Source organism: Pleurodeles waltl, chromosome 4_1 (assembly GCF_031143425.1).
Source record: "Pleurodeles waltl isolate 20211129_DDA chromosome 4_1, aPleWal1.hap1.20221129, whole genome shotgun sequence".
Lineage (NCBI taxonomy): Eukaryota > Metazoa > Chordata > Amphibia > Caudata > Salamandridae > Pleurodeles > Pleurodeles waltl.
The window spans coordinates 774,071,779-774,098,924 of NC_090442.1; the positions used below are offsets into that span (position 1 = coordinate 774,071,779).

Below are 27,146 nucleotides of genomic sequence, written 5' to 3' on the forward strand. Positions count from 1 at the left end.
TTCACGAATCCTGGGACAGACACCTCATTCATCTCTCCCTCCCAAGACCTCTGCAAAGATCTCAGCACCTTTCACCGAAAAATCCAGGACATTTACAAAGGCTTCATGAACCAAAACGCGCCCACACCGCTCACCACCATGGACCCAGCACCTCACCAGATCCTGAACTCCTGAACCCCCATCACCAAAGAGGACACCCAAAGACTCATGAACTCCATCCACTCGGGAGCACCCTCGGATCTGTACCCTCATCATATCTTCAACCTGGCCAGCACCACTATAGCACTGGAGCTCTGCTGAACTATCAACTGATCCTTCAAGACCCCTACCTTCCCATCAGACTGGAAGCACGGCGAGATAAACCTGCTGCTCAAGAAACCCACAGCCAACCCAAGGGAGCTGAAAAACTACAGACCCATCTCTCTGCTCCCTTTCCCAGCCAAGGTAACGGAGAAGGCCATCAACCAGCAACTCACTGAATTCCTTGAGACACACTAAATCCTAGACCCATCCCACTCCAGATTCAGAAGTAACAACAGCACTGAAACCGCACTCCTAGCAGCCACTGGCAACATACGCATCATACTAGACCACGGAGGCATGGCCGCACTCTTCCTGCTCGACCTCTCTGCTGCATTTGACACCGTCTCCCACTCCACCCTTTGCGCCAGACTACACTATGCCGGCATCTGAGATAAAGCACTGAATTGGATCAGGTCCTTCCTCACCGGAAGAACACAGAGTGTCAGACTACTGCCTTTCACGTCGGAACCCAAAGACACATGCTGCGGAGTGCCCCAAGGATCTTCACTCAGCCTGACACTTTTCAACATGTACATGGCCTGCTTGCCAAGATCATCAAACTCAGGCTAAGCATAGTCTCCTACACTGACAATACCCAACTGATCCTCTCCCTGCCCAAGGACTCTGCAAAGGCCAAGAGAAATTTCCACAATGGGATGGAAGCCAGTTACCTCAAACTTAACTCGGACAAGACAGAGATCATCGTAATCGTCTCCACCCCTTCTGCCTGGAACGACTTCTGGTGGCACACCACGCTGGGAAATGCCCCTGCGGACCACACACACAAGAAGATGTCGACGGGTCAACTAGTAAACAGGAATAAATGAGATTTGGCTGGAGCAGAATAAATGATAACTGCATGAAACATAGAAGTTAAACTTTCTCAACACTTTCTTTTGAATTAATATTCAATAATTTTTTCAACTTTAATCTGTTTGTATTTTCATCATAATCATATACTTCATCACAATTATCAACTTGATGTATAGCCCTTGTTCTTGTCATCATCACGTTAGGAATTTGAGGACAACATGTACCCATACAGGATGACAAACAGCTCAGTAACAAATTCACTAACAAGCAACCCTCAACTAGTAGGCCAAGTATTATTAGTGCCCTTGTAAGCAAAACTATCCACCATGACACCCATGATCCCAACAACAGTGCTATTTTATACCAGATTGTTGTTCCCGTCAGGGCATGTACTTCTTGCCTTATGTGATGCAGATTTTCTATAGCCTTATAGACATATGGGGCATTGTAAAGAATAAAGGTGCAGCATTCAGTTCCCACAATCCTGCAGACACTGTGCCCTTTCTGCTAACATCATGTCTAAAAACATCCTATTTTGTAAAGTTACTAAATGTACTGCAGCTACTTCTACTGTTAGATTAGCTACCCCCACACATTTATTGGTTCCTCCAGCAATATGCCCATTCTCCTGATCTCCAAAACATTGATAGATATCCCTACCCAAGATACATAGAGACCCTTTGCAAGGTCAGAAACTCCTTCTCCCGCTTGGTGCGTTTCCCTTTTTCCCCTCACTTGTTTAAAATCGACCATCTACAACATCATGCTTTCTCTACTGTGATGTCTAACATGGGGAAATATAATTCCAAGGTGTCAAGTACATGCCCTATTTAAAGGTAGTCAGGTATAAGCTTCAACTCCACGTATCCAATAGATTCCGTCCACTGCATATAAAGATACAGTAGCTCATGAACTACTGATAAGTGAAAATGGAGGATAACATACACTGTCCCCTACTGTGACAGACGTTTGTAATGTTTGTGACCCGTTGGCATGTATACATAATTTTCCTGGAGTGTTATCTGATAACATAACATATGTAATATTGGTGTCTTCTATATCTGAGTTCTTTCATCCGCATAAGGCAATCCCTAGATCTCCTAGACATGGTAGTATAATTTAGCAAATCTCTGTATGCTAAATCCTCCCTTGTATTATCAACTGGCCTATATAAATAATTACAACAACCAGGTGTAATTACCTTTTCTCATATAGGTTTCTTAGATGAGTTTGTTTGCTTCTTGCAACTTACATAATAATCATTTTATATATAATAAAACATGAATAATCATATTAAAAAAAGGAAGATGTAAGAAAGGCATTCCTTTTTAGGTCGATCACAAGCGCTCTGACATGTTGTTAATTGTCTGTGGGCTTTTAACTATGCCCACCGCACGCCCATCACGGTCACTCGTTCACGGGCTTGCCTTTCAAAAATACTTTGTTATCATTGGTAAATGCTTTATGTTTGTCCCTCGTTGGGGCAGTTTTGTTACCGCCTTGGCCATCAACCCTGTTACATGGATAATTGCACGTTTGCCGATACGTTTGACTGCAAGTGAATTTATTTTTCCTTTGTTGTCTCTCCTTCACACTCACTCTAATGGCGGCCGTGGCGCTTTCAATTGACTTGCTTATGTCAACTGTTTTACTTTTCATTTTCAATTTATGTTGCAAGAAAAGTCCAGTTAGGAATTTACTAGGCTGATAGCTATATCTCGAGAAAGCGCGGACCCCATTGCATTGCAAATACTTGTTCTACTGTTGCTGGGAGTTTCAAACGTATTCAACAGTCTGAAATATTCCATTCCCTGTGATAATTATTGATAGTCTGTATAGCAGCATTGTCTTTATATCCCTTATGGTGATGATCATGGACCTTGTAGTATAGGAGATGACATAGGCAATATAAAAGGCATTAATATTTCATAGATGAATATGGCACAAACTATTTAGCAGCACATCAAAAATGCTAACATCATACAATCAGGTGTAGTAGAAGTCTTCGTTTTTAGTTCTTTCAACTTCTCTTTTCTTTTCTTTCCATTATTTCCCATAGGTGCGTAGGTATAAGGATCACTGATATTTTTAGCACTTAAGAGTCCTTTATCATTTTTAGTTCCTTTGCATCTTTGGTCTCAGATTATATCTGGATTTGTTGGCATGCACTGCTTGTGGTAAATCTGCTCCTTACTTAGTCTGTATTTTACACGTCGATGCAGGTGCCCTCTTCACATGAGGGGCATGTATCCAGTTTTTATACTTAGTATATTTTACTCCAGTATTGGTCAGAATTTGTACTAGACCTTTCTACCGATGATGCAGACAGGTTGTTCCCTGAAATTTTTCACTATGACCCACTCGCCAGGCTTGAAATCAAGCCCCACGTCTGCAGAGGTTCATGCAAGGCTTCCTTCGCCTGCTGGTGCAAAATTATACTTGCTTAGTCAGAGCAATAAAGTAGTCACTTAGCAATTCATTAGACAAGTGCAGTGTTGCAGCATTATGGGGAGCCCTCCCCCCCCCCCCCACCCAAGCAGACATCAGGCGCTCTGTAACAATTTCATGGGAGCTCAGTTTGTTCGCTGAACCAGGTGTGCCGTGCATGCTCATAAGTGCCAACAAGTGCCATGTCAGGGTTGTTCAGCGCATATTTTCACACTTTTGGCTTTTAGTATACCATTTCGTTTCTCCCTGCACCCACTGCTTTTTGGATGATATACACAATGGAATGTCTGCTTCATGGTTAAGGCTTTGGTCAACCAGTTAACTACTTTGTTAAATAACATGTGGCCCATTGTCTCACAATAATATTTTAGGCAGCCTAAACCTTGGAAATAGTTCCATCAACAAGTTCTTTGTAACATTCATGGCATCATTTGACTTAGTGGGGTAGGTTTCTATCCAGCCTGAAAACCTACAGACTACCACCAGAGTGTACTGATATTTGTTTGTTGGGGGCAGGACGTCTTAACTTTAAACTTCTCCTCTTTCCCTCATTAGTTTTAAACATAAATTCAGAAAAAGCCAGAGACTTTCCTTGGTGAAACACATAACTTATAAGAATTTCCTGCAGCTTTCAGCTGACTTTAGCTGTCCCCTCCTGTAAAGGAACAGTCCTTGAGCAATTACAAGACAGGAAAGAATAGCACTATTCAGCTGTTCCTGAGTGTCATGGACATTTGGTGGTATGTGAACAGATAAGCATTTCTCAGAAATAGAACAACATGTTGACGGGTCTACTAGCAAAAAGGAATAAATGAAACTTTGCTGTCACAGAATACATGAGAACTGCTTGAAACATGGAAATTAAACTTCTCTTCCAGGGGATCCTCATCAATAGTCATAAACATTGAATATTCCCGCCCTTGTGCGGGGACCCCGGAGCATATATAAAATACACACATATTATACATGTGTAAAACAGCAATGCAGGCTATAATGTTAAAACAGGCTAAAATGCTTTATTTCTATGAAGTTTTTTTTTTTTTATATTATAAAATTACAATAGAGAATAAATATCTACCCAAGCCCCCAAAACTGGACTTAGGGAAGTAAGCAGCAGTAAACTCTAGAGAAAAAGAGAAAAAACTGCATTGAAAAACAATGGAGCATTCTTAGCCAATAGGCTGCATGCAGGTTAACACAGGAGAACCATAAAAACGTTGGCACCGTGCCTTTAAGACCCTGAGCACCTCCAGTATCCCACCATGCCTCAGGGGTGAAGGAAAGGTGACAGTTGGTTCACAGTTAGGTCAGTTCTTTTTTCCGGCTTCTTCTGAGAGGATCCTGGAGCATTGAGCTCTCAGTTTTTCTGAGTTTTCCTCAGAAAAATTATTTAAATAAAGCGTTTTTTCACTTTTCATTCGACAAATAACATCTTTGTCTGAGCTAGGCAGTTTTTTCCTGACAGAAAAATGCCTTCACTTTTTGTCAAATGCCCTGCTTGTGGGAAGAAGAAGGCCCAGTCAGATCCCCACTCTCTGTGTATAGTGTGCCTGCCTCAGAGTCACTGCCCTGACACTTGTAAGTACTGCAAGAACATGTCTAAGAGGACTCTGAAAGACAGAGAGAAGATCCGGCTACATGGGCTTCAGGAGAGGCAAAGAACATCGTCCTCCTCACTTCCCAGACAACCAGAAGGCCATTCTCAGGAGAGAATGGCTCGGTCGACGTCAGCAGGTAGGAAAGTACCTGTTTGTTCCCCGTCGACGTCGTCGCTACCACCGTCTCACCGGCATAGATCGCGTCGACGGCGACACACCCGACGTCGAAGGAAACGGCGTCGAGGGAACACCATCACAGGGGCAGGTCTCCGGCGACGGGAGCCCGCCGGTCGACGTCGAACCATCGCCGGCGTGCCCGGTCGCCGCCAAAGGCTGTGCGCCCCCCGACGTCAGGACACACAACGTCGAAATCACCACGACGGCATGAGAAACATCCGCCGTCGACCTCCCACCGCTCCACGCCGAGGCACACGACGGCGAGCAGGTCGAGGTCCAAGGATCGCCGTTCGACGTCAAGGCACTCTACGTCGAGGCACTCAACGTCGAGGCACTCAACGTCGAGGCAAGAGCAACCAGCTGGGCGCCCTTCGACGTCGACACAGCCATCGACGTCGATGCAGGTTTTACCTGTCCCACAGGGAGCAGAACATCGCCCCACGCCAGACAAGGCCGCGCCATCTCCAGTGGTCTCCATACCGAGCGACTCTTCTCGGTCAAGAGCGGCATCATCTGGGCATGTCTCGCCCATCAATCTATCTCCGAGATGGCAATATTCGCGAATGTATTCGCCTACTGCCTCCCTGCCAAGAACGCCATCACCGACAGCCAGGGCAGAACGGGCTCGTTCTGCTCCTCGCCAACCGGCCGCGAGGCCTAGGCGCTCTGCTACAGCGTCTCGCAGCAGGTCTCGTTCTCAACGAAGATCCAGGTCTCGTTCAAGAAGAAGATCACCCTCTTGGTCTTCATCAGGTTCATCTGTGGGGTGTTACTCACCCACCCTAACAGATTCACCACCTGCTAGAGTCTCACCGGTGGATGACATTACCACGTTTAACGAGGTGCTGCTAAGAGGAGCGCAGAAACTCAACATAGAGGTTCCAGAGCCATCTACCTCCTCATCAGTCATCTTTTAGACTCTACAACAGAGATCAGCATCAAAAAAGCTGCTGCCTCTAGTGCCTGGTTTGTTGCAGCCAACCATGGACACTTTTAAGGCCCCAGCCTCGCTTAAATCTGCCCCGGCTAGGATTCTCAAAAAATACAAGGCTCCCGAACAGGACCCTTTGTTCCTCAGGAAGGATCCGCCACCGGACTCGGTTATAATAGCTGCCGCCCGAAAAACCCACTCGGTGGCATCTTCATCCACGGTACCCCCGGATAAAGAGAGCAGGCATCTAGACTCTCTGGGGAGAAAGATATGCAGGACGGCGGCTTCGGCAATGAAAATCTCCAGTGCGTCTGCGCTCCTGGGCAGGTCTGATCGTTCTCTGTGGGACTCGCTCAGTAGATTCACAGAAAAATTGCCCAGAGAGGACAGACAAGATTTCCAGGAGATACTGCAAGAAGGATGCCTGGTATCCAACCAGGTTATCAGCGCGGCAGCAGATGGGGCGGATTTAGCTGCTCATGGGTACGCACATGGAATCTGTGCAAGGAGATCTTCCTGGCTGAGACTCACTGGTTTGAAACAGGAAGCACAACAACGCATCCTGAATCTCCCATTCGCCGGGAACTCTCTATTCGGTGCCCATGCAGACGAAGAAATGGCCCGCAGTAAGACCGAGGTGGATACCATGAGGGCAGTGGGCCTGGAAAGAAAGAAAGATTTCAGGCGGAGGTACAGGCAGTATGACAGGTGCCCTTTCCAGCAGAGGGTTCAAACCCCTCATTGGTCGCAAAGGTCACAGCAACGACAGGGACGCCCTCTTTTTCAACGGAGAAACACAAGGAAGCGAGGGTCAAGTAGACCTCAACAGTCCACTCCGAAAGCACCCACCAAGCAATGAAATCTCGCTTCCCTCAACACTGTACACCACTCCGGTGGGGGGAAGTATTACAGCTTATCTTCACGAGTGGCACTCTATCACAAGAGACAAATGGGTGCTCAATATTGTCGAACATGGCTATTCTCTTCTTTTCAAACAGCCTCCACCACGCTTGACACCAACCAAAGACAATCCATCTCATCTCAGCTTGCTACGCAAGGAGGCTCTTGCCCTCCTAAAAAAGAATGCCATAGAAAAGGTTCCACCTGCACACAGAGGACAGGGGGTCTACTCCCGTTACTTTCTGGTGGCGAAGAAGGGTCGAGAGGGCGTTTTCAGGCCAATTCTGGACCTACGGCTGCTGAACAAATACATAAGGAAGCAGAAGTTCAGGATGCTAGCGCTTCACCAGATTTTCCCTCAACTACATCAGGGAGACTGGATGTGCTCCATCGACCTTCAGGATGCGTACTTTCACATCCCAATAGCTCCCAAACATCGAAAATTCCTGCGCTTCAGAGTAGCGTTACAGCATTACCAGTTCAGAGTTCTACCCTTTGGCCTGAAATCTGCCCCAAGAGTTTTCTCGAAATGTATGGCAGTGGTGGCGGCGATCTTCGAAAACAAAGGATATACATATATCCATACCTAGACGACTGGCTACTAAAGGCTTCTTCTCCGGAGCAGGCGAGAAGCCATCGGGACATTGTACTCGGAGTTTGCGAAGCTCTAGGTCTTCAGGTCAATTACCAAAAGTCAACCTTGATTCCAACACAGAATCTTCACTACCTGGGAGCTATCATAAACACAGAACTCCAAAAAGTGTATCCTTCGGAGGAACGACTATCCTCAATAGGCAGGAAGTGTCAGGACCTGTTGAGAGCCAACGCACCGACGGCACGTCAGGTGACATCGCTGCTGGGCTCCATGGCATCATGCATTTTTATTGTCCCAAATGCCAGGCTCCACATGAGACCCCTCCAAGAGGCATTGGAGACCAACTGGAGCCAAAGAACAGGTCGCTGGGAGGACACGGTGCAGCTACCGGCGGTAGCACTTCAGTCATTGAGATGGTGGATGCACAGACCTCACCTGTCAGTGGGTGCTCCGTTTCACCAGGTGCTTCCATCCGACACCCTAGTAACGGATGCGTCTCTTCAGGGATGGGGGGCTCATCTGGGTCCCTTTCAAGCGCAAGGTCTGTGGTCAGACAAGGAAAAGCAGTACTACATCAATCTGCTAGAACTCAGAGCGGTCCATCTGGCTCTCAAGTCTTTCATACCACTAATTCAGGGGAAAACGCTCTTAATACAGACGGACAATACAACCACAATGTATTACTTGAACAAACAAGGGGGAACGAGATCCCTACCCCTATCGCGAGAGTCCCAAGCGATATGGCATTGGCTCCTGGCCAGAGGAATGTCAATTACAGCGGTTCACCTGCCAGGTCAGCAGAACGTGGAAGCAGATTTTCTGAGCAGACACCTAGAGGACGCTCACGATTGGGTCCTACACGGCGAAGTCGCAGAATACATCTTCGAGCAATGGGGTCGGCCTCAACTGGATCTCTTCGCAGACGAAGTAAACAAGAAATGCCCAGACTTCGCATCCAGGTTCTACCGTCCGGGATCTTGAGGGAATGCCCTGTTGATCGACTGGTCAGGGATATTTCTCTACGCTTTTCCGCCGATTCCCCTCATTCAGGCAGTGATCAGCAAACTTTACAGATCCAGGACCAGAATGATTCTTATAGCGCCACAATGGCCCCGTCAATTCTGGTACATAGATCTCCTCAACCTGTCGGAAAAACCTCACAGGAGGCTGCCGTGCAGACCGGATCTTCTGAGCAGAATGGAGGGCAGAATTCTACATCCCAACCTACCCTCTCTGAGCTTAACAGCATGGCTCCTGAATTCCTGCAGTATGGGCACCTAGGACTCTCACAGGAGTGCATGAACATCTTGAAAGAGTCCAAACGGCCTTCCACGCGGCGTTCTTACGCTTTTAAGTGGAAGAGATTCTACATATGGTGCTGTCAGCAAGGTCATAATCCCATACGGGCGCAGGAGGATGTCATACTGTCCTATTTGCTTCATCTAGCGAAGTCCGGTCTGCAGGTATCGTCTATTAAGGTACATTTGTCTGCTATTACAGCCTATCGCAAGTCACCTTCTCAGGAATCTTTCTTTACGAAACCTGTAGTCAAGGATTTCTTAGAAGGTTTGAAGAAAGTTTTTCCGCCCATTCGGAGACCTTCTCCTCCATGGGAACTGAACATAGTCTTGGCAAAACTTATGGGCCCTCCTTTTGAGCCTATACATAAGGCCTCTTTAAAACACCTTACGTGGAAGACGGCTTTTCTAGTGGCCATTACTTCAGCGAGGAGGGTCAGTGAAATCCAGGCCTTGTCTTCCAAAGAACCGTACACGGTTTTTCATGACAATAGAGTGGTTCTACGAACTCACCCATCTTTCCTTCCGAAGGTGGTGTCAGAATTCCATATCAATCAGACCATATCTTTACCGACTTTCTTTCCCAATCCGGAGACTCCGGCAGAGAAAGCATTGCACTCCTTAGACTTGAAAAGAGTGCTGAAATTTTATCTGGATAAGACAAAATCGATTAGACATTCTAACCGCTTGTTTGTAAACTATGGTCATTTGAGGACAGGAGAGGCAGCATCTAAACGAACAATATCAAGATGGATAGTTTCTTGTATTGTTAATACTTACCAGCTGGCTAATAAACAATTAATAGCGAGGCCTAAAGCGCATTCCACAAGGGGAAAAGCGGCTACTGCTGCCCTCCTTAATAATGTTCCGATATCTGAGATTTGTAAGGCTGCTACATGGAAGTCTGTGCATACGTTTACTAGACATTACTGTTTAGACTCAGATGCAAGAGCGGATGCCCAAGTGGGGCAGGCCTCTCTGAGAAATGTATTTGCATAATACGTATCTATTCCTGCACTTCTATCAGACAGTCCGCAGAGTTTAGGGATGGGCTTGCTAATCTATTCAATGTTTATGACTATTGATGAGGATCCCCAGGAAGAGAAGGATAAGTTACTTACCTGTAAATCCTAGTTCTCTTCCAGGGGTATCCTCATCAAAGTCATAAACAACCCACCCTCCTCCCCGGACGCACGTCTCCTAGAAGTGCAGGACAGACTGTATTTTGAATCAGTTACACAGATTGTCACCGTAAAAGAGAACTGACCTAACTGTGAACCAACTGTCACCTTTCCTTCACCCCTGAGGCATGGTGGGATACTGGAGGTGCTCAGGGTCTTAAAGGCACGGTGCCAAAGTTTTTATGGTTCTCCTGTGTTAACCTGCATGCAGCCTATTGGCTAAGAATGCTCCATTGTTTTTCAATGCAGTTTTTTCTCTTTTTCTCTAGAGTTTACTGCTGCTTACTTCCCTAAGCCCAGTTTTGGGGGCTTGGGTAGATATTTATTCTCTATTGTAATTTTATAATATAAAAAAAAAAAAAAAAAAATAGAAATAAAGCATTTTAGCCTGTTTTAACATTATAGCCTGCATTGCTGTTTTACACATGTATAATATGTGTGTATTTTATATATGCTCCGGGGTCCCCTCACAAGGGCGGGAATATTCAATGTTTATGACTTTGATGAGGATACCCCTGGAAGAGAACTAGGATTTACATGTAAGTAACTTATCCTTTCTCACCTGGACCTATGAAGAATCAGAAAGACCTCCTTGCTCCCTGAAGAACCTCAAGGGAGAATGGACCTGCTTGCCTTGATCCCAGTACCCCAGATGTGACTCCACGGGTTAGTTGTCTGACCTCCTGTTTGAACTACAGAAACACACACAGCTTCCAGAGACCTCATACTAAATCTGCCCTGGACCCTGCTATTGGCCTCTGCTGGAGTGAGTCCTAACACCCACGTGTTGCCCTTTAGGTCCTAGACTCTTGGTTGAGCTTAGTGTATCCCCCTTCTGTCCCTGGACTGCAAGCAGTGTGACTTAGAAACCTTTTGCCAACTTTCAGCCTGGAGAAGCAGTGGAGACCGGGACACTATCGCAGCTCTAGCCATCAAATTGTGGGTCAGCTTGAACTTGTCGAATTGCTTCACTAAAGGAGATACTGATTCCAGAAAAATTTCTATGACTGAATGTAGAGGGCTCCTTAGGGATCGATGCTAAGCAGCATTTGATCATTGTTGAGGCCTTCCTGAGCACAGACTTCACCTTCTTTGAGCATTCCCACGTTCTTCAATGACCGTTCCAGGACTCTGCTCTTCAGCAAGCCATGAGCCCTGCTTCGGACCCAGTTTGCACTGCCGATGACCACTTATTCTTCATAAAAGTCTCTAAGTCAGAAGAGAAACTTTCTACTGGGGACGAACCTGTTCCCTGTATTTGGCTTGCAGTAACTTTTGACTTCACCCGGTCTAGTGCAACCAGATACCTGTGGTTACCGTTTTGTGCTTTTTGGCGCTATTTGTAATTTACTCTTCAAATAATTCATATCTTCGATTCTACTTATTGGATTTTTCACATTTTGGTTTCATTTTATTACTGTTGAGGGCTGCATAAATAATTTACACATTGCCTCTACGTTAAACCTGACTGCTTTGTGCCAAACCACTACAGGGTTAAGTGACTTTAGTGGTTCACTCAGGGAAGCACTGTGGTTATTATTTGAAAGATACTCCATTTCCTACACATTGCCTTTTGTTTTGCTTAGATTCTTCATTTAGAATTTCAAAAGTGTTGCTGTTGCTGTGCACAAAAGCCCTTTGCAGTGGCCTCTGCACAGAGGTTAATGACCGAATGCACAACTGCGTGCACCTCATAGGGAACTGTGATGGCAATGCATGAGCCTCCTTAGCACGATGGGCACATTATCCTACTATGTCACACCGCTGCGTGTAATGGTAAACTTATGCTCTCATACACGCTGTCAGTCTGCTGCATTTCACTGAATAATTATTGAACCAGGACAAATGCACCCATTTTTCAGTATACAAGTCTAACATTCAAAGCCACTCAGTTTTCAGGATAGTCAACACTTTTAAAACCACTTCCATGTGTCCATGAGCTGTTCGCATTCATGGGCACATGTTCACGTCACACTGCTTCATATTTTGGTAATGTGTCCTCACAATGAATACACCTCCTTGTGTGTTTGAATTGTGCTCACTGTCTAGTATTTAAAACAATATTAAAATTTTTGACTCATGCCACAAGTCAAGTATGACAGTGCATTCTGGAGTGCACTTAGAGTGCCAGTATGGATCTAAGATCCAGCGCTAGTAGTCATTTTGTAAACTAATCCCTTAATCCTGGTCTGCCTGACAAGACAACTCGTACAATATTTTATAAGTAACAATGTTAGTGAAATGATACAAAGATACCACTTTTCATCAATGGAATGAAATGTGAAACATGTTATATTAGATGGAGCAATCTGATTCCAAGGAATAGGAGACCTAGTGTGGAAAACTGTTTTTTCCTTAATTCTGCTAACTAGAAATCCACTATACTATCTCCCTTCAATTTCAATTTTCAGCTCTTGCTTGGGAAGAAACTTAGAAAACAGAAGCACATAATGTAAACAGTTGTAACTGGGTTACTTGTGAATTGAACAGCATATGAAAATAATTTGTATACTAGGCATTGACTCAGTGAAAGAAAAAATGCACTCTAGTAAAAAATTCATTGACAAAGCCAGAAGATTTAAGTCCTGACATTTTGCTTTCTGCATACAATGGGTGTAGGAAGCTGGCTCTGTATATACTATATCAAAATATAGGCCAAATTAGATAATACTAATGCTCTCTTTTGTGGAAGTGTGGTCGAGCTGATAGGCTTATCAGAGGGTAGTGCAAAGCATTTGTTGTACACACACAGACAATAGAAGCAGCACACACTCAAGGACTTAACTCCAGACCAGTGTTTTTTTATATAGCAAAAATATTTTTCTTAATTTATTTTTAGAACCACAAGATTCAAGTTGCAGGTAAGTACTTCAACAGATTCGTATTTCACACATGTATCAACAGTACTTTGTTTGAAATCAATAAGTCATACAGTTTTTGAATTATTGGCAATAATCTGTTTTAAAAATGGACATTGCAATTTTCAGAAACAGGTTCTGGGGTAAGAAATGTTAGTTCGATTTGCAGGTAAGTACAACACTTACAGTTTCAGTCTCTGGGTTTTAGGAAGTCCACCGGTTGGGGTTCAAGTTAACCCCAAATACCCACCACCAGAAAAACTGGGCCAGCCTGGTGCAGAGGTCAAAGATAAGCAAATTTAACATGGGCTCTTATGGAGACAGGGGGTACACGGAATCAGGCCTGCCTGCAGGTAAGTACCTGCGGCTCAGAGGGCAGACCAGGGGGGATTAGAGGAACACTGGAGGGCCCACTAGTAGGCACCAAACACACACCCTCAGCGGCATAGGGTGCAAACAGGATGTCTGCATTCCAATGCTGGTCTATGAGGGGACCCTGGTGGGTAACTCATAGGCTGCAGGCGAGGTCAAGGGGGTCGTCTCAGGCAGACCACAGGCTGGACAGGGAGGAGGGCCACCTGGTAAACGTTGGTGCATGGAAGGTCGGGTTCTCCAAGGCCAGGGGCTGCGGGTGGTGTGTGTCTTTAGGCATCAGATATCTTCGTCTGGATCTTTGCGGTCAGTGGGGTCCTCGGTATTCCCTCTGCAGGAGTCGTCGTTGGGGTATGAAGAAGTCAACCCAGGGTGGGCACTGGCTCGCAATCGCCTGGGGATCCTTTCTAGCTAGGTGGACCCACCTGGACACGGGCCGTGGGTGTTGGGTGCAGAGTGGTCAGGACTCACGCATTCAGGTGAGCCTGGAGCCCTTGTTGTTGGTTTTGCTTGGACAGGGCTGCTGTCCTCAGGAGTTCTTGGTCCTTTTGGGTGCAGGGCAGTCCTCTGGAGCTTGGCAGAGGTCGCTGGTCCCACTGGATGCATCGCTGTTCTTTTGCAGGTTCTTTGAAGCAAGAGAAAGGACAGTAGGGCAGGGGCCAAAGCAGTTGTCCTCTTCCTTCTTCTCTGCTGGGGATTTCAGCTAAGCAGTCCTTCTTCTTCTTGTCAGGTTGCCAGGAATCTGGTGAGCTCGGTTCAGGTAGGCCCTTAAATCCTACATTTAGGGGTGTGTAAGGGGTCAGAGGGCAGTAGCCATTGTCTACTGTCCCTGGGGGTGGCTACACCCTCCTTGTGCCCATTCCTTTTGGGGAAGGGGGCACAAACCTAATACTATTGGTCCCTGTCCTCCAAACCAAGATGGATGATTCTGCAGAGAAGGGGTTCACCTCAGCTCTAAACACCGTAGGAGTGGTCCTGGCTGGAGTGGTCACTCCTCCCTGTTTTCCCAAATGTTCCTGCTGTTCTTGCTGCCAAAGTAGGGCTTTGTCCTGGGATTGGGCAACTCCACTAGCTGATTTGCCCTGGGGCACTGTAATTCGAGGCTTGAGACTTTGAGGCTCACCGTCGGGTGTTAAAGTTCCCGTACGGGGCAAGTGTGAAGCACCTCCTCCCAGGACAGGCTTTATTTCTAACCACCAAGAGCAAAAAGTCTCTCATCCCATGTGGTCAGAAACTAAAGTGGCAGGCTGGCACAGACCGGTCAGTCCTACACTAGCAGTTTGGCTAACATAGAGGGGGCATCTCTAAGATGCGCTTGGTGTGCATTTTTCAATAAATCCCACACTGGCATCAGTGGGGGTTTTTTGTACTGAGACGTTTGTTATCAAACTTCCCATTATTCAGGGAAGCCATTATGGATCTGTGGAGTTCATAATGACCAACTCCCAGACCATATACTCAATATGGCTACACTGCACTTACAATGTATAAGAATTGACTTAGACACTGTAGGGGGATATTGCTCATGCAGCTATGCCTTCACCTGTGGTATAGTACACCCTGCCTTAGGAGGTGTAAGGCCTGCTAGAGGGGTGACTTACCTATTCCACAGGCAGTGGTTTGTGGACATGGCACCCTGAGAGGAGTGCCATGTCGACTTTGCCTTTTTCTCCCCACCAGCACACACAGGCTGAATGGGCAGTGTACATGTGCTTGGTTGCTTGGTGAGGGGTCTCCCAGGGTGCAGCCCTTTGGGACCTTTCCTGGCCACTGGGCCCTTGGTACCATGGGTGCCTTTTAAAAGGGACTTAACTGTGTCCTAGGGTTGTGCCAGTTGTGGAAACAAAGGTACGGATTTTGGGAAAGAACACTGATGCTGGGGCCTTGTTAGCAGGATCCTAGCACAGTTTCATTCAAAGTTGGCATCAACACTAGGTAAAAAGTGGGGGTAACCATGCCAACAGTGTCACTTTCCTACAGTGGGTTTATAAGATAAAAAACGTAACGTGTTATGATGCAGGGTACTCTTGGGATGTGAAATAGTCATTCATGCATTTCAGTGCAAGTACTCCTTAGAAGGTAGAATGATACAGCAAGTAGCTGATTGCATAAAGTGACCGAGCAATATTCCTGGGCAGAGCCCACTCTTTCTACATCTTAAATAATTAGTGGGAATAGGTGAAGCATATAGCTGTAGTGCCAGGTCAGACCTAAAAACGCTATAAAGCGGTAAGAAAGATGCTAGTTATGTATGTTTCCTCAGTGAAGGCATTGAGATCAACGGTGTTTCTGAGCCAGAGGCCACAGGTATGCAATATGTGTTAATGCACTAGGCCTGCACCTCCCTGGCAACATATCTTCTCCCTATGGAGCATTTTAGTGAGAATCAGCCGCTTCTAGCACAGACCTTTGGGCTAGTCCAATCCATTACCGCCATTGCGACCTGCACACAGAATTAAAAGGAACATTAAAAGACGTATTTATTCTCTTTGGCTGTCCCAAGCTAAAGAAACTGGGCTACAGAAATGATCATTACTGTGTGAGACTGGAAAGTTATTGAGGACAGTCCTTTCATTTCTCAAACTTTCATGTGTGTACTACTGATCCCTAAACTGGTAAATGCTGTCATTATTAATGGTCCTAATCAAACAGGCCTCCGCTCAGGAGAGAAATGAAAGTAGCCTGGTAGAGTCTGGAAAGCTATACTGAAGTCTAACTCCAAAGATCACCATTCATGCTACTTTCACTAAGAGGGCAGTCTTTTTAATGCAAGTAGTATGGCCAGCTGTCCTTTGTCCAGGAGGGACCTAAGTACACCATTTACTTGAGAAATCTGTCCCAATGTAGAAAGTAGAAATGTCTTTACAGATTAGATATCAAGCTTTGTTGTCAAGACGACTGTGATTTGAGTTCGCTTTTGTGTATCCACTGTCACTCTATATTGAATTTCTGGGTATCTGGGTTGAACAATTATATGTGTATGCTTTATGCAAAAGGAATTTACAGACACTCAGCTAGTCCACCACATAGCTAGAGCTGAAGTTTCTCTTTATAAACACAACCACTTTCCAGTGGCCGTTTGATGACTGTGGGCCTTCGAACTGGATGAGGCTGTGCTCTTAGTGCACATCTATAAAACTGTGACCCAGTTCATTTTCCAACCTTGCATCTGGCACCTTCTACACAAAGAAAGTGGCGTACAAAAGCCATTAGGAGGAAGGTTCAGTGCATGTCCCCACGGTGCCATGTAGTGTTTGAGACCATGGCTTAGTCTGTGTGTATTCACTGATGTTCAGATCCACACTTTATGTATGACTTACAACCATATGCTGTGTTCGCTGCTGTGGCTGACATTCATCTTGCTTTTCAAGTCATGCTCATGCTATGCTGTTTGTATGCTTCCTTCTTAGAGCGGTCTCACTCCACTGCACTTTGCAGCCTATGGAGGAAGCAGGGTGATTCTTCAAGAGCTATTGGGAAGAAGACCCAACAGCATCAACCTGTTGAGTTATAAGGTGAGAGACAAACAACACAGATGTGAATAAGCCAGGAGTGAAATAGGCTCCTTTCAGGGGAAGGGCTATATAAAGGGAATCTCCTCACCTGTGACGCTGTCAAGAGGAAGATTTGAAAGTGGTTGAGATGGATGTAAGACCAGCGAAGTAAAGAGGGTAACAGAGGAGACATATTGATCATAATTATCGAAGGAGACTAACTCAGAGACCTCAGAACCTGAAGGTTAAAGTGAGACTGGAAAGGGGTCTTTAAAGGATGGTTTGATGAATTAGAGATTATTCATGGATACGGGAGAAAAGTTATACAATGAAAGATAATTTTTAATATCCCTGGCTGACTGTTGCGGCAGAGATTAAGTTGTCTCTTTACAAGTGGTTGTACTCTCTGTCTTACCTCTAGTAAACTGGTTTGCCTCCTTTACTGTTGACTGTCTCTCAGTAGCTGTCTCCTACTGACTATTTGCTTTGGTAAATGGCTCTCTGCTCTTTTGTCTCTTTGCAAGTGGTTTATGTAGCCATTTTCTTTAAAGTATCCTCTTTGTGAATAATGCATTATTTTATAGACACCATTTTTTTCTCCAGATCTCTGCAAGGGAACTTATGTCAATTTTTATGTAGTGATCCTTAATGCAAACTTAGTTATTGCTTCTTTGCAATTGACCACTGGGAGTTCACAGCCATTACACATTCTATATGAGAAGCAACCTTTAAGTCAAACTGAAAGATCCCAACTTCCTGAGCTGGATGAGCCATCACTGAGGAAATGTGAAATATGTCTGAGATTATTTTGGGGGTAGAAATGAGGGGGACCTGCAGGTAGCTGAATAATTTTTTGTTGATCCCTACTGGAGTCTGGGAAAATGGACCTCAGTTCCCCTCCTCTCTTTTAGCTAGCCTTGGCTTCACAAGAAGAGCAGAAGATAAATTAGTGCCTCAGAACCACAGGGTTAGTTTCCAAGGAGTGTCCCTAAACAAACCCTCTGAAGTAAAACTACCAAAGATTTGATGAATCCACTTCCTGTGTACTGTAGAGATACAGATACTGTAGACCTATTAGATGACAACTTCCTCTATGGGCTAGCCAAGCAGAGTTTAGTGTGCTCTCTGCTCTCATTGTGTTACTGATCAACCCACAAATTCCCTCTCTCCCTTCTCTCCAAATGTTGACACATTTGCTCAGTAGCCTTAAAATATAGCACTATGAAAGGCATTCACCAATGGTTCTCTTCCTTTGGCCCAGCTAGAGGACTCCTGAACCTGGTTCTCTGAGAGAGACGATAGACACCGTTCAAAACAGAGGAAAAGGAAAGTAGAGTAACGCCCGCATTGGTGATCAGTATACTATTGTGGATGAAGTCAAGGCAGGAAAGGCCGAGTTTAGGCCACTGGCATCCTTTTGCTGGGAGATGGCTGAAAACAAACTTTTAGTGGCTTTCATACACATTGCAACCTGTTTGGCAGAGTTTTGTTGTGATTATTGTGCTTTAAGCATTTTTTCATCACTCATCAGAGTTAATTAGGTGGAGTCCATCTTATAGGGAATTTATCAGGATACAATGGCTGACTTGGTCTAGCACTATGTGGGTCATTACCTGTTAGTGAACGTGATAGGATTTGTCCCCTCATCCCATTTGCTTGATTTTTATGTTTGTCTTGTGATAGTTACAGAGAGACTAAGGGCTACTCACTTAATTTTGAGTTTAAGGATGAGGTTTACCAATTGCCTGGAGTATAATAGTGTCTGTGCAATGTCTGGTAGAGTAATTGTGTCCTATAGAATGTTAAGCAGTAATTCAAATGTATTGGAGTTTCTAGTGTGCTTAGCTGCACTTGAAAATGATTGAACTGGCACTACTGATTCTGTGTGGCATTATCACTGTGACTTTGATGATTGAGTTGGGGAGTGTATTGTGTTTGAGTATAGTGTGAATTGAAAGCAACCCATTACCATCTCTATCTTTTTGACTCTGGTTGGTTCTATGAAAGATTAGTCTTTCTGAGTTGTGTGTGTTCAATTGTTTTTGGTGTGTTGTTGGTTACACAAATGTTCAGTGCTTTGTCTCATGTCCTGCACTGTCATTTTACTTAGTGCTGTTAGAATGTAACACACTGCCATATTTATGGTCATTAGCATTATTACAGGTTGCTAGAAAGATTTATGTTTGCCTTAACTCAACTTCTACAGCAACCAAGCCAGAAGACCACAGAGAGACGTATCAAAGATAGCTTTAATGTATCCTTGCATCACCATTTAGTGACATTGACCTAGCTAAATATGTTGACTTAGGGAGAGGCAGGGATAGCAAGGATTTAACAATTCACTACACAGTTAGAGAAATAAAGAATGCAAATTCTAAACTATTTTCGTAAAATTAATCAAGCATTGGCAAAGCTAAAGGGGGTTGACTTTCAACCTACTGACTCTGCCAATGGATTTTGTTCAAAATGAACAACAGCTTCAAAAATGATGATTCTGTACAGCTTGAAGAAAAGGAAAAAAAAAAGAATGTGTCATTTTGTAAATGTGCATAATGCAGGTGCCATGTTTTTAAGTCGCAGCCAACCATACAGAGCAGCTGTCTGTTTTGCTAAAGACATCTTGGGTACTCTCAGAAAGTTGACGTAGAAATGCATTCCGCCTGTTGATTACCATTGGCTTTTTGGTTTGTAACTCACATTTTCTTGCTTTCTATTTGCTGGCTTTTTTGCTTTATGCATTCTAGGTTCAGGTCGTCCCTCCCATTGCCTTAACCTTGTTTACTATCTCTAAACATGCCTTTAAATCTTGTTCTTATTTTGTCATATTTGCTGTGCATTCGAAGACCGAGGTCAAATGTCAGGCCGCATTTTCCGAGGGCGCTTGTTTACTTTTCTTTCTCTGACTTCAAAGTGAGAGGATTTATGTGACAATCGTTCTGGATACTGGGTGTAGGAAAGAGGTTTTTTTTCTACCACACATAAATTAAATGAACTGTGTAAGTATTTCAGGATACGTACATACCTCAGGGTCCTAAAGGCACCAGAAGGAACGGGTAAGCCAACTGCATCAAAGGCAGCTCCAACTGCAGCAAATAACTTTTTAGCATCGACAAGGAATTCTCCAACCCCTCAGAGACCAAAAACAACATCACCGCCTCCCAGGAAATCTGCAACACCCTAGCTGTCTTCTTCCACAACAAGATATCAGCCATCTACAGAAACTTTGATCCCCAGCCCACCACCTTTGACACACTCAGCCTCTTAGACCCCTCAGGAGCCCTGGCCAACAATAGGATCACCACCCAGAATACCTCCGACATCATGCACTCCGTCCACTATGGATCTCCGATGGACTCATGCCACATGTTCAACCTCGGTAACAGCAACATCATCAACAAGCTTACAGACATCTTCAACACATCCATCACCTCCTCCACCTTCCCAGATGACTTTGAAACATGCCGAGATCAAACCCCTCCTCAAGAAATTCACCACCGACCCCAACAAACATAAAAACTTCTGACCAATCTCCCTGTTCTCCTTTCCTGTCAAAGTCCTTGAAAAGGGCAGTAACCAACAACTCATGAAATACCTAGAGAGCAATGACTTTCTGGACACACCACAATCCGTATTCTGCTTGAACCACAGCAGGAAACCTGCCCTTATCGCTGCCTCAGTCGACTTCAGATTCCTCCTGGACAGAGTAGACTTGGCCACCCTGATCCTCCTCGACCTCTCAGTGACTTTCAAGACTGTGTCCTACCACACCTTGATCAAGAGTCTCCACCAGATCGGCATCCAAGACAGCACCCTCAAATGGATTGCATCCTTTCTCTCTGGTAGAGCCCAGAGGGTCAACCTCCCTCCTTTCACCTTGAAGGGCAAGAATATCTTCTGCGGCGTCCCTCAGGACTCATTCCTTATTCCCAAACTTTTCAGCATCTACATGACTCCCTTGGCCAACATCATCAGAAACCACAGATTGAACATCATGTCCTATGCAGACTACACCCGGCCCATCCTCTTGCTTTCCGAAGACCCCTCCACCACAAAGGCCACCTGCCAGGTCTGCATGACCAGCATTGCCACCTAGATGCAAAATAACTGCATGAGGCTCAAACAAAGACAAGACAGAAGTTCTGATATTTTGGAACAATGCCTTGCCGTGGAACAACTCCTGGTGGCCCGCTGAACCGGGACCCACGCCTCCCACCCCCACAAACCAGGCCCAAAATGTTGTCATCTTTGTGGACAATACACTTGCCATGAGGAACCAGATCAACGCAGTCTCCTAAGCGTACTTCCTCATCCTCCGCATGCTTTGTAAAATCTTCAAGTAGCTTCCTTTCTCCACACGACAAACCAACACTCAGGCCCTTGTCACCAGCTGCCTGGACTATGGCAACCCCCTCTATGCCAGAATCACGTCACACCTTCTGAAGAGTCTCCAGAGAACCCGAACACAGTGGCCAGACTCTTCCTTGACCTCCCCAGACGAACCCACATCAGCCTCCCCTGAAAAAACTCCACTGGCTCCACGTACACAAGAGATGCCAATTTATGATTCTGGTGCACGCTTACAAAGCCCTTCACAACCAAGGACCAGCGTACATCAATTACAGCCTGAGCATCCACAAATCTTCAAGTCTCATGCTGAACTTCGCTTCTCTCACCTTAGCTTGCACCCCTATCCACTGCAGCAACACTGGAGGCCTGTCCTTCTCCCACGTCGCCGCGGAATCCTGGAACAGCCTCCCCATGCACCTGAGTACTTCTCTCTCCCTCCAGGAATTTAGAAAAGGACTCAAGATCTGTCTATTCAACTAAAGACCCTTGCTACCGGACCCAGTGCCTAGAGACCCTCACGAGTGATTAGCGCGCTCTACAAATCCTCACTGACTGATATCAGAATTAGGAACACAAATGAAGTACATATTTTGTCATTTCTGAACAGTGTCGGAAACAAATACTTTAACAGGCACATTTTTACACCAGATGATGCAATTTCCATACATTTACTTTTGCGCACTGTATAGTTTTATTAGTAAAACTGTATGTCTGTGCAGATGAATGGTAATTTCAAGTGCGAATGTGTTGTCTGTAATGGCAGTGTGCTACCATTCCATGCATACTCTGCTTTATGCCATTTCACTCTACCATGCACCACTCCACTTTACACCACTCCGTGCCACTGCACTTTACACCACTCCACTCTATACCACTGCACTGTACACCATTTCATGCTACACCTCTCTACTCTACCCATAGCCACTCTACTCTATGCCAATGCACTCTTTGTCACTCTGCTCTACACCACTGCACTCTTCGCCACTGCACTCTACAGCACTCCAGTCTAGGCCACAACTATCTATTCTGCACAACTCCACTCGACACCACTGTACTTTATGCCTCTCTGCAACACTACACTCTACGCCAGTGGTTCCCAAACTTTTTTGACCCGCGCCTCCCTTGACCTATTGGCTATTGGCCGCGGCTCCCCGTTATGCTATTTTGTTTTTTGGGCGGGTGGGGGGATGTGAGCCGGGCCTCAGGAGTACTTACATTTTTCACGCTGAAAATAATTGGGATAAAGCCAATGAAGGTATTATAATCATAGATGTAACAACATAAAAATATAACAGTTGTTTAATTAAATATATAATTGGTTAAGTCAGAAACAATATAAACTATGCTTAGAAATCTGTACTGAGGGGAATGTCTCCAGTACTAATCCTATGCTAGACAGCATATGCTCTCCTCTGCACTCTGGTGTTTGACTGTGAGTCGCACAAAGCAGCCTATTTGTGTGCTAGATCTGGGAGTGACACCAGCAGCATGCAAAGTTTTGTATATATGGTGCTGCACTCTGTTTTCTCTTTAATGCAACAATGCACAGCAAAATTTGAAGTTTCATCACATTGTGCGAAATCTTAGTAAACTTGAGCCTGCAGGTTTTTGTGAATAGAACTAGTGTGTACTATAATTACTACCACTAGATGGTGTTTGAGGATTAAACTTCAAGGCCCTTCCTTGCTGTATTTCAATTTCTCACTCGAAGTTCCACAATCACGAGCTGTGCACTCTAAACAAGGAAAACGGCTTCTGACTTTTTTTAATGGAGGGGATTATCTAAATTCTAATATGCAGCTGCAGAATTAGGTCACTGCTATCGGTAATGATGCAGCTCATGGCGCCCCTGTCTTGTTTTGATGGCGCACCTGGGCGCCGTGGCGCACAGTTTGGGAACCACTGCTCTACGCCATTGCACTCTTTGCTCATACACTCTACACCAGTGCACTTTACTATGTAACACTCAACTCTGTGCCCCTGCACTCCATGTCAAACCATTGTATGCCACTCTAATCTACTCTGCACCACTGCACTCTATGCCACTGCACTCTACAACGCTTTACTCTACACCATAACACGCTATGCCTCCCTATGCAACTGCACTCAAACTTGCACCTCTCCACTCTATGCCACTTCACTCTACTTTGAAACAATCTAATCAATGCCACTGTACTCTGCGCCACTCTACTACACTCTGCACCACTCCATTCTGTGCCACTGCACTCTGTCTTTCTACTCTTAACCACTGCATTCTGTACCAATGCACTCTACCCACCTACACTTTCTCACTGCACTCCTACTCTGCATCACTCTACTCTATGCCACTGCTCTATGTCACTCTACTAGACTCTGCACCACTACACCCTGCGCCACCACACTCTCTGGCAATATATTCACACACTGCACCACTCTGTGCCAATCTGCTCTGCACCAGTCTACACCACTGCACTCTATGGCACTGGACTCTTCTCTGCACTCTACACCGCTGCACTCTATGCCACTCGACTCTACTCTGTGCCACTGTCGTCTGCATCACTCAACTATGCACCACTCTACACCACACCAGTGCACTCTACTCTGCGCCACTCTGCTCTTCGCCACTCCAGTTTGCGCTATTTCACTCTGTGTCAGTCCACACCACTGCACTCTACTGTGCATCACTCTAATCTATGCCACTGCATTTTACGACACTGCATTGTATGCCGCTGAATTCAGTGCTACTGCGCTCAATGCCACTGCACTCTACCCCTCTATACTCTGCAACACTCTACACCAATGCACTCTACTCCATGCCACTCGAACGTATGCCACTGTACGTGACTCCTCACTATGCCACTTCAATACACAACACTCTGCTACTCCACTCTACAACACTCTTCTCCACTGTTCGCCATTCCACTCTGATACTCCACACAACTCTCCTCTACTCCACTAATTTTTAGCCATGCTGAACAGCAGCCACACTGGTGTACAATATGGATAAAACATATTGGCAAAGTATAGGCGTGAAAATATGTTTTGTAGCACAAAAACACATTTATTTATCAAATAGAATGACTGTCAACAATTTGCTGCCTTGCCTTCCTGAAAAGAGCTGAAATCAAAATAGTACTGCAGTGGGGCTGTGGGGTTTGGAGGGTGCATGAAGTGGATCAGGGGAGGTGCGGTTCAGGGTAGCAGGTGGGGTGAATGAAAAACAAGCACATAAGCTAAGGAGCAGTAGGAATAACGTGGGAGACACACGAAAGAGAGAACAACATGGGGGTGAAGGAAGAAGCACACTAATGAGGGCAACACAGCACACAAGGAATATAAGCACACAGATGAAAGGGAGCATCATGGATTTCTGGGGGTAGAAGCACACGGGGAAGACATCTGGAAAACACATGGACTATAAACATGTCCACTGGAATTATGCAGCAGGAGAAGGCCAAATTAGGCAGCAGGGTTAGGTAAATTATGCAGTAAAAAAGTCAAATTATGCAGCACATTTTGTAAGAGTATTACCTCCTTATTTTGTCATTTTTAAGCTTGGTAACATTGCCAGAACATTGGTTGCTCCTTATTAGTACCATTGTAATACCTAAATATAGCAAAAAGCATCAAAAAGGTGGCAGGTCCAGCTTTGCACAGGGCCTTTCACTGCATTGCAACACGTGCTGCTGCTGCTGCATATTTAGTAACTTTTGAAGCATTTAGTCTAGAAAAAAAAAGGTGTTTTGTTCAAATATGTGGCAGGTGATGGGTTATGTGGTAAATGTGGCATTTCAATAAGTATGCGAAAATTGCCGCAGTCGCATAATCGCATATTTGCGGAGGCCCTGACTGTAAGGACTGCTTAATCAAAAATAAAAAAATTGTTTCCTAAAAGTGAGCTGTGGAAGGATACAAGCAAATGTACTATGCTCCCGGAAATCAGCAAAACCAAGATGGACAAGGAAAGCCAATGCGTAAGAAGCAAATGAGAAAGACAGTAAAGCCAAGCAAAGGTAAGCAATTGATGGTCTTTAAACCCACTATAAATTCTTTGTAAGCTGACAAGTGGGCTTTTGCAACTTGGCAGCTTGCCCTGTCTGGTAGACTCAGTTTAAACACGAGCTAACTACCACAAGAAGTTTGAAGATCAATAAAGAGGAGCAGAGAAAAGTACACTAAGTGTTATTGTGGAGGACTCTGAAAACCAATATGAGTTAATGGGAAATGGAAAAAGAGTTAGAAAATATTATTTTCTCAGGATCTTTTTAGTGGTACCCAGCATGCACTTTGGTGGTGCTCTGTAGTATTTTCCCCATCAAAGAAAGTTGCCTTTGGGTTTAGCATTTTATGGAGTTCAGTCCTTTTTAGTGGTTGTGCAAGACTGTTGATAGTATGTGGTGGTGAGGTTGAGCCCAAATGAAAATACAGTACTGGATTAAAACAGTTACAAGACCCAGTTGTCTCAACTTCAGGTGCTAGAGCTTTACCCACGACCAATGATGGGCCCTTTGACGTTTTTGGAAAATAAGATTTTCAGGAGCTTTTTGCTGGTATGTGTTAGATTTCACCTTTTCCCCATTCTCCTGTCAGGATTTCAGCCATGCCTACTGTCCTAGATTGAGACTGATGATGGAAAAAGGTGACTGTGAACAGTAGACGTAAATGAGTTTAGAAAGGGCCAGGACTTAATGGTTTAATTGTTCAACTAAATTGGAGACAGCATATCTTGGATCCATGTCATCATATCTGCAGTCAGCAGATTGTGCCAAAGAGAAAAGTAGAATTGCTCGTATGCTCAAGACATGTTTTTGTCTAGTCTCACGAGAGTGCAAAAAATAGCCACCATCTTGGATTCTGTACTTAGGATGTGACTTCAGTGTGGCTCTGTATTTCTCAAATGGGATGGGCAAGCTTCCTTTGGAGTCATGTTGGAAGTTAATCATGCTTTGAAGAGTTATTGTATTTCTGCTATTTCTGTTACAGAGAGGGTTTTATTTCTTCACAGAGATTCTCGCTGCTGTGTGAGGCCTTTGCTTGTCGGTTGTGCAGACAACAACTTATTTCCTTGGAATATTTATGGGACTTTCAGTAAAAATAAGCATTTATGCCTGGCATTTATGCTACAAACTGAGATGGGTTATATCTATATCGCTACTATGCAGTTATAGTTAGGGTCTAGTTTCTATAGAAAAAGCATTTTTTAACATGCCTTTGTTTTTGCACCGCTTGACGAATCTTCACAAAATGTTCCAGAGAAATTTGACGGTCATGTCAGCTGCTGTCTGGAAAGTTTCTGGGTGATCTGTCAAGTGGGGACCGAGGAAAAGGGGGGGGGTCACAAAAGGTATGTTTCCAATGTTAATTCCAAAAGGGTTTTTATACAGGTCTACAACTGGAACCACTGGACGGAGTTAACACCAGATTTGGCAGAAAGATAGCACTTGGTCCAGAAAGCACCCTTTTTAGGTCGAGTCTGGACATTACGCATGCGCTGTCCACAAGACCTATTGGAATGAGTATAGGACTTTGCTCCCACCTTCCAGCTGCCTGCCGCTTATGATAGGTTGAAGACAGTGTTGCTCTTGTTTTGCTGCCTCCTAACTGGTTTGGCAGCCGATACATCACTTTCTGTACTTGGCTTAGGAGCACCAGCCAAGTACAGTTTAATAACGCCTGGAATGTTTTTCTGTTGTTTGGATGGACTGTTTTTTTTGTTTTGTTTCCTGCCTCACATGTTTGTTAGTAAGCACTTGTGTTCACGCGTGCGGTTCATTTTACGTGTTTGCCCTTCACTTGGTCCTTACTTTACATAATCCGTAAATACAAGTAGTTGTGTCGTGCGTGTGTTTTGT

The 27,146-nt window shown here is 44.9% G+C and overlaps 1 protein-coding gene across 1 annotated transcript in view; it reads left to right on the forward strand.

The window, feature by feature from the left end:
- Window positions 1-27,146, forward strand: part of LOC138288154 (death-associated protein kinase 1-like) — a 238,999-nt gene that overhangs the window by 66,851 nt on the left and 145,002 nt on the right. Inside the window, exon 5 of the mRNA XM_069229452.1 lies at window positions 16,885-16,989. Coding sequence (XP_069085553.1) covers window positions 16,885-16,989 — 105 coding nt within the window. The remainder of the gene's footprint in view (window positions 1-16,884; window positions 16,990-27,146) is intronic.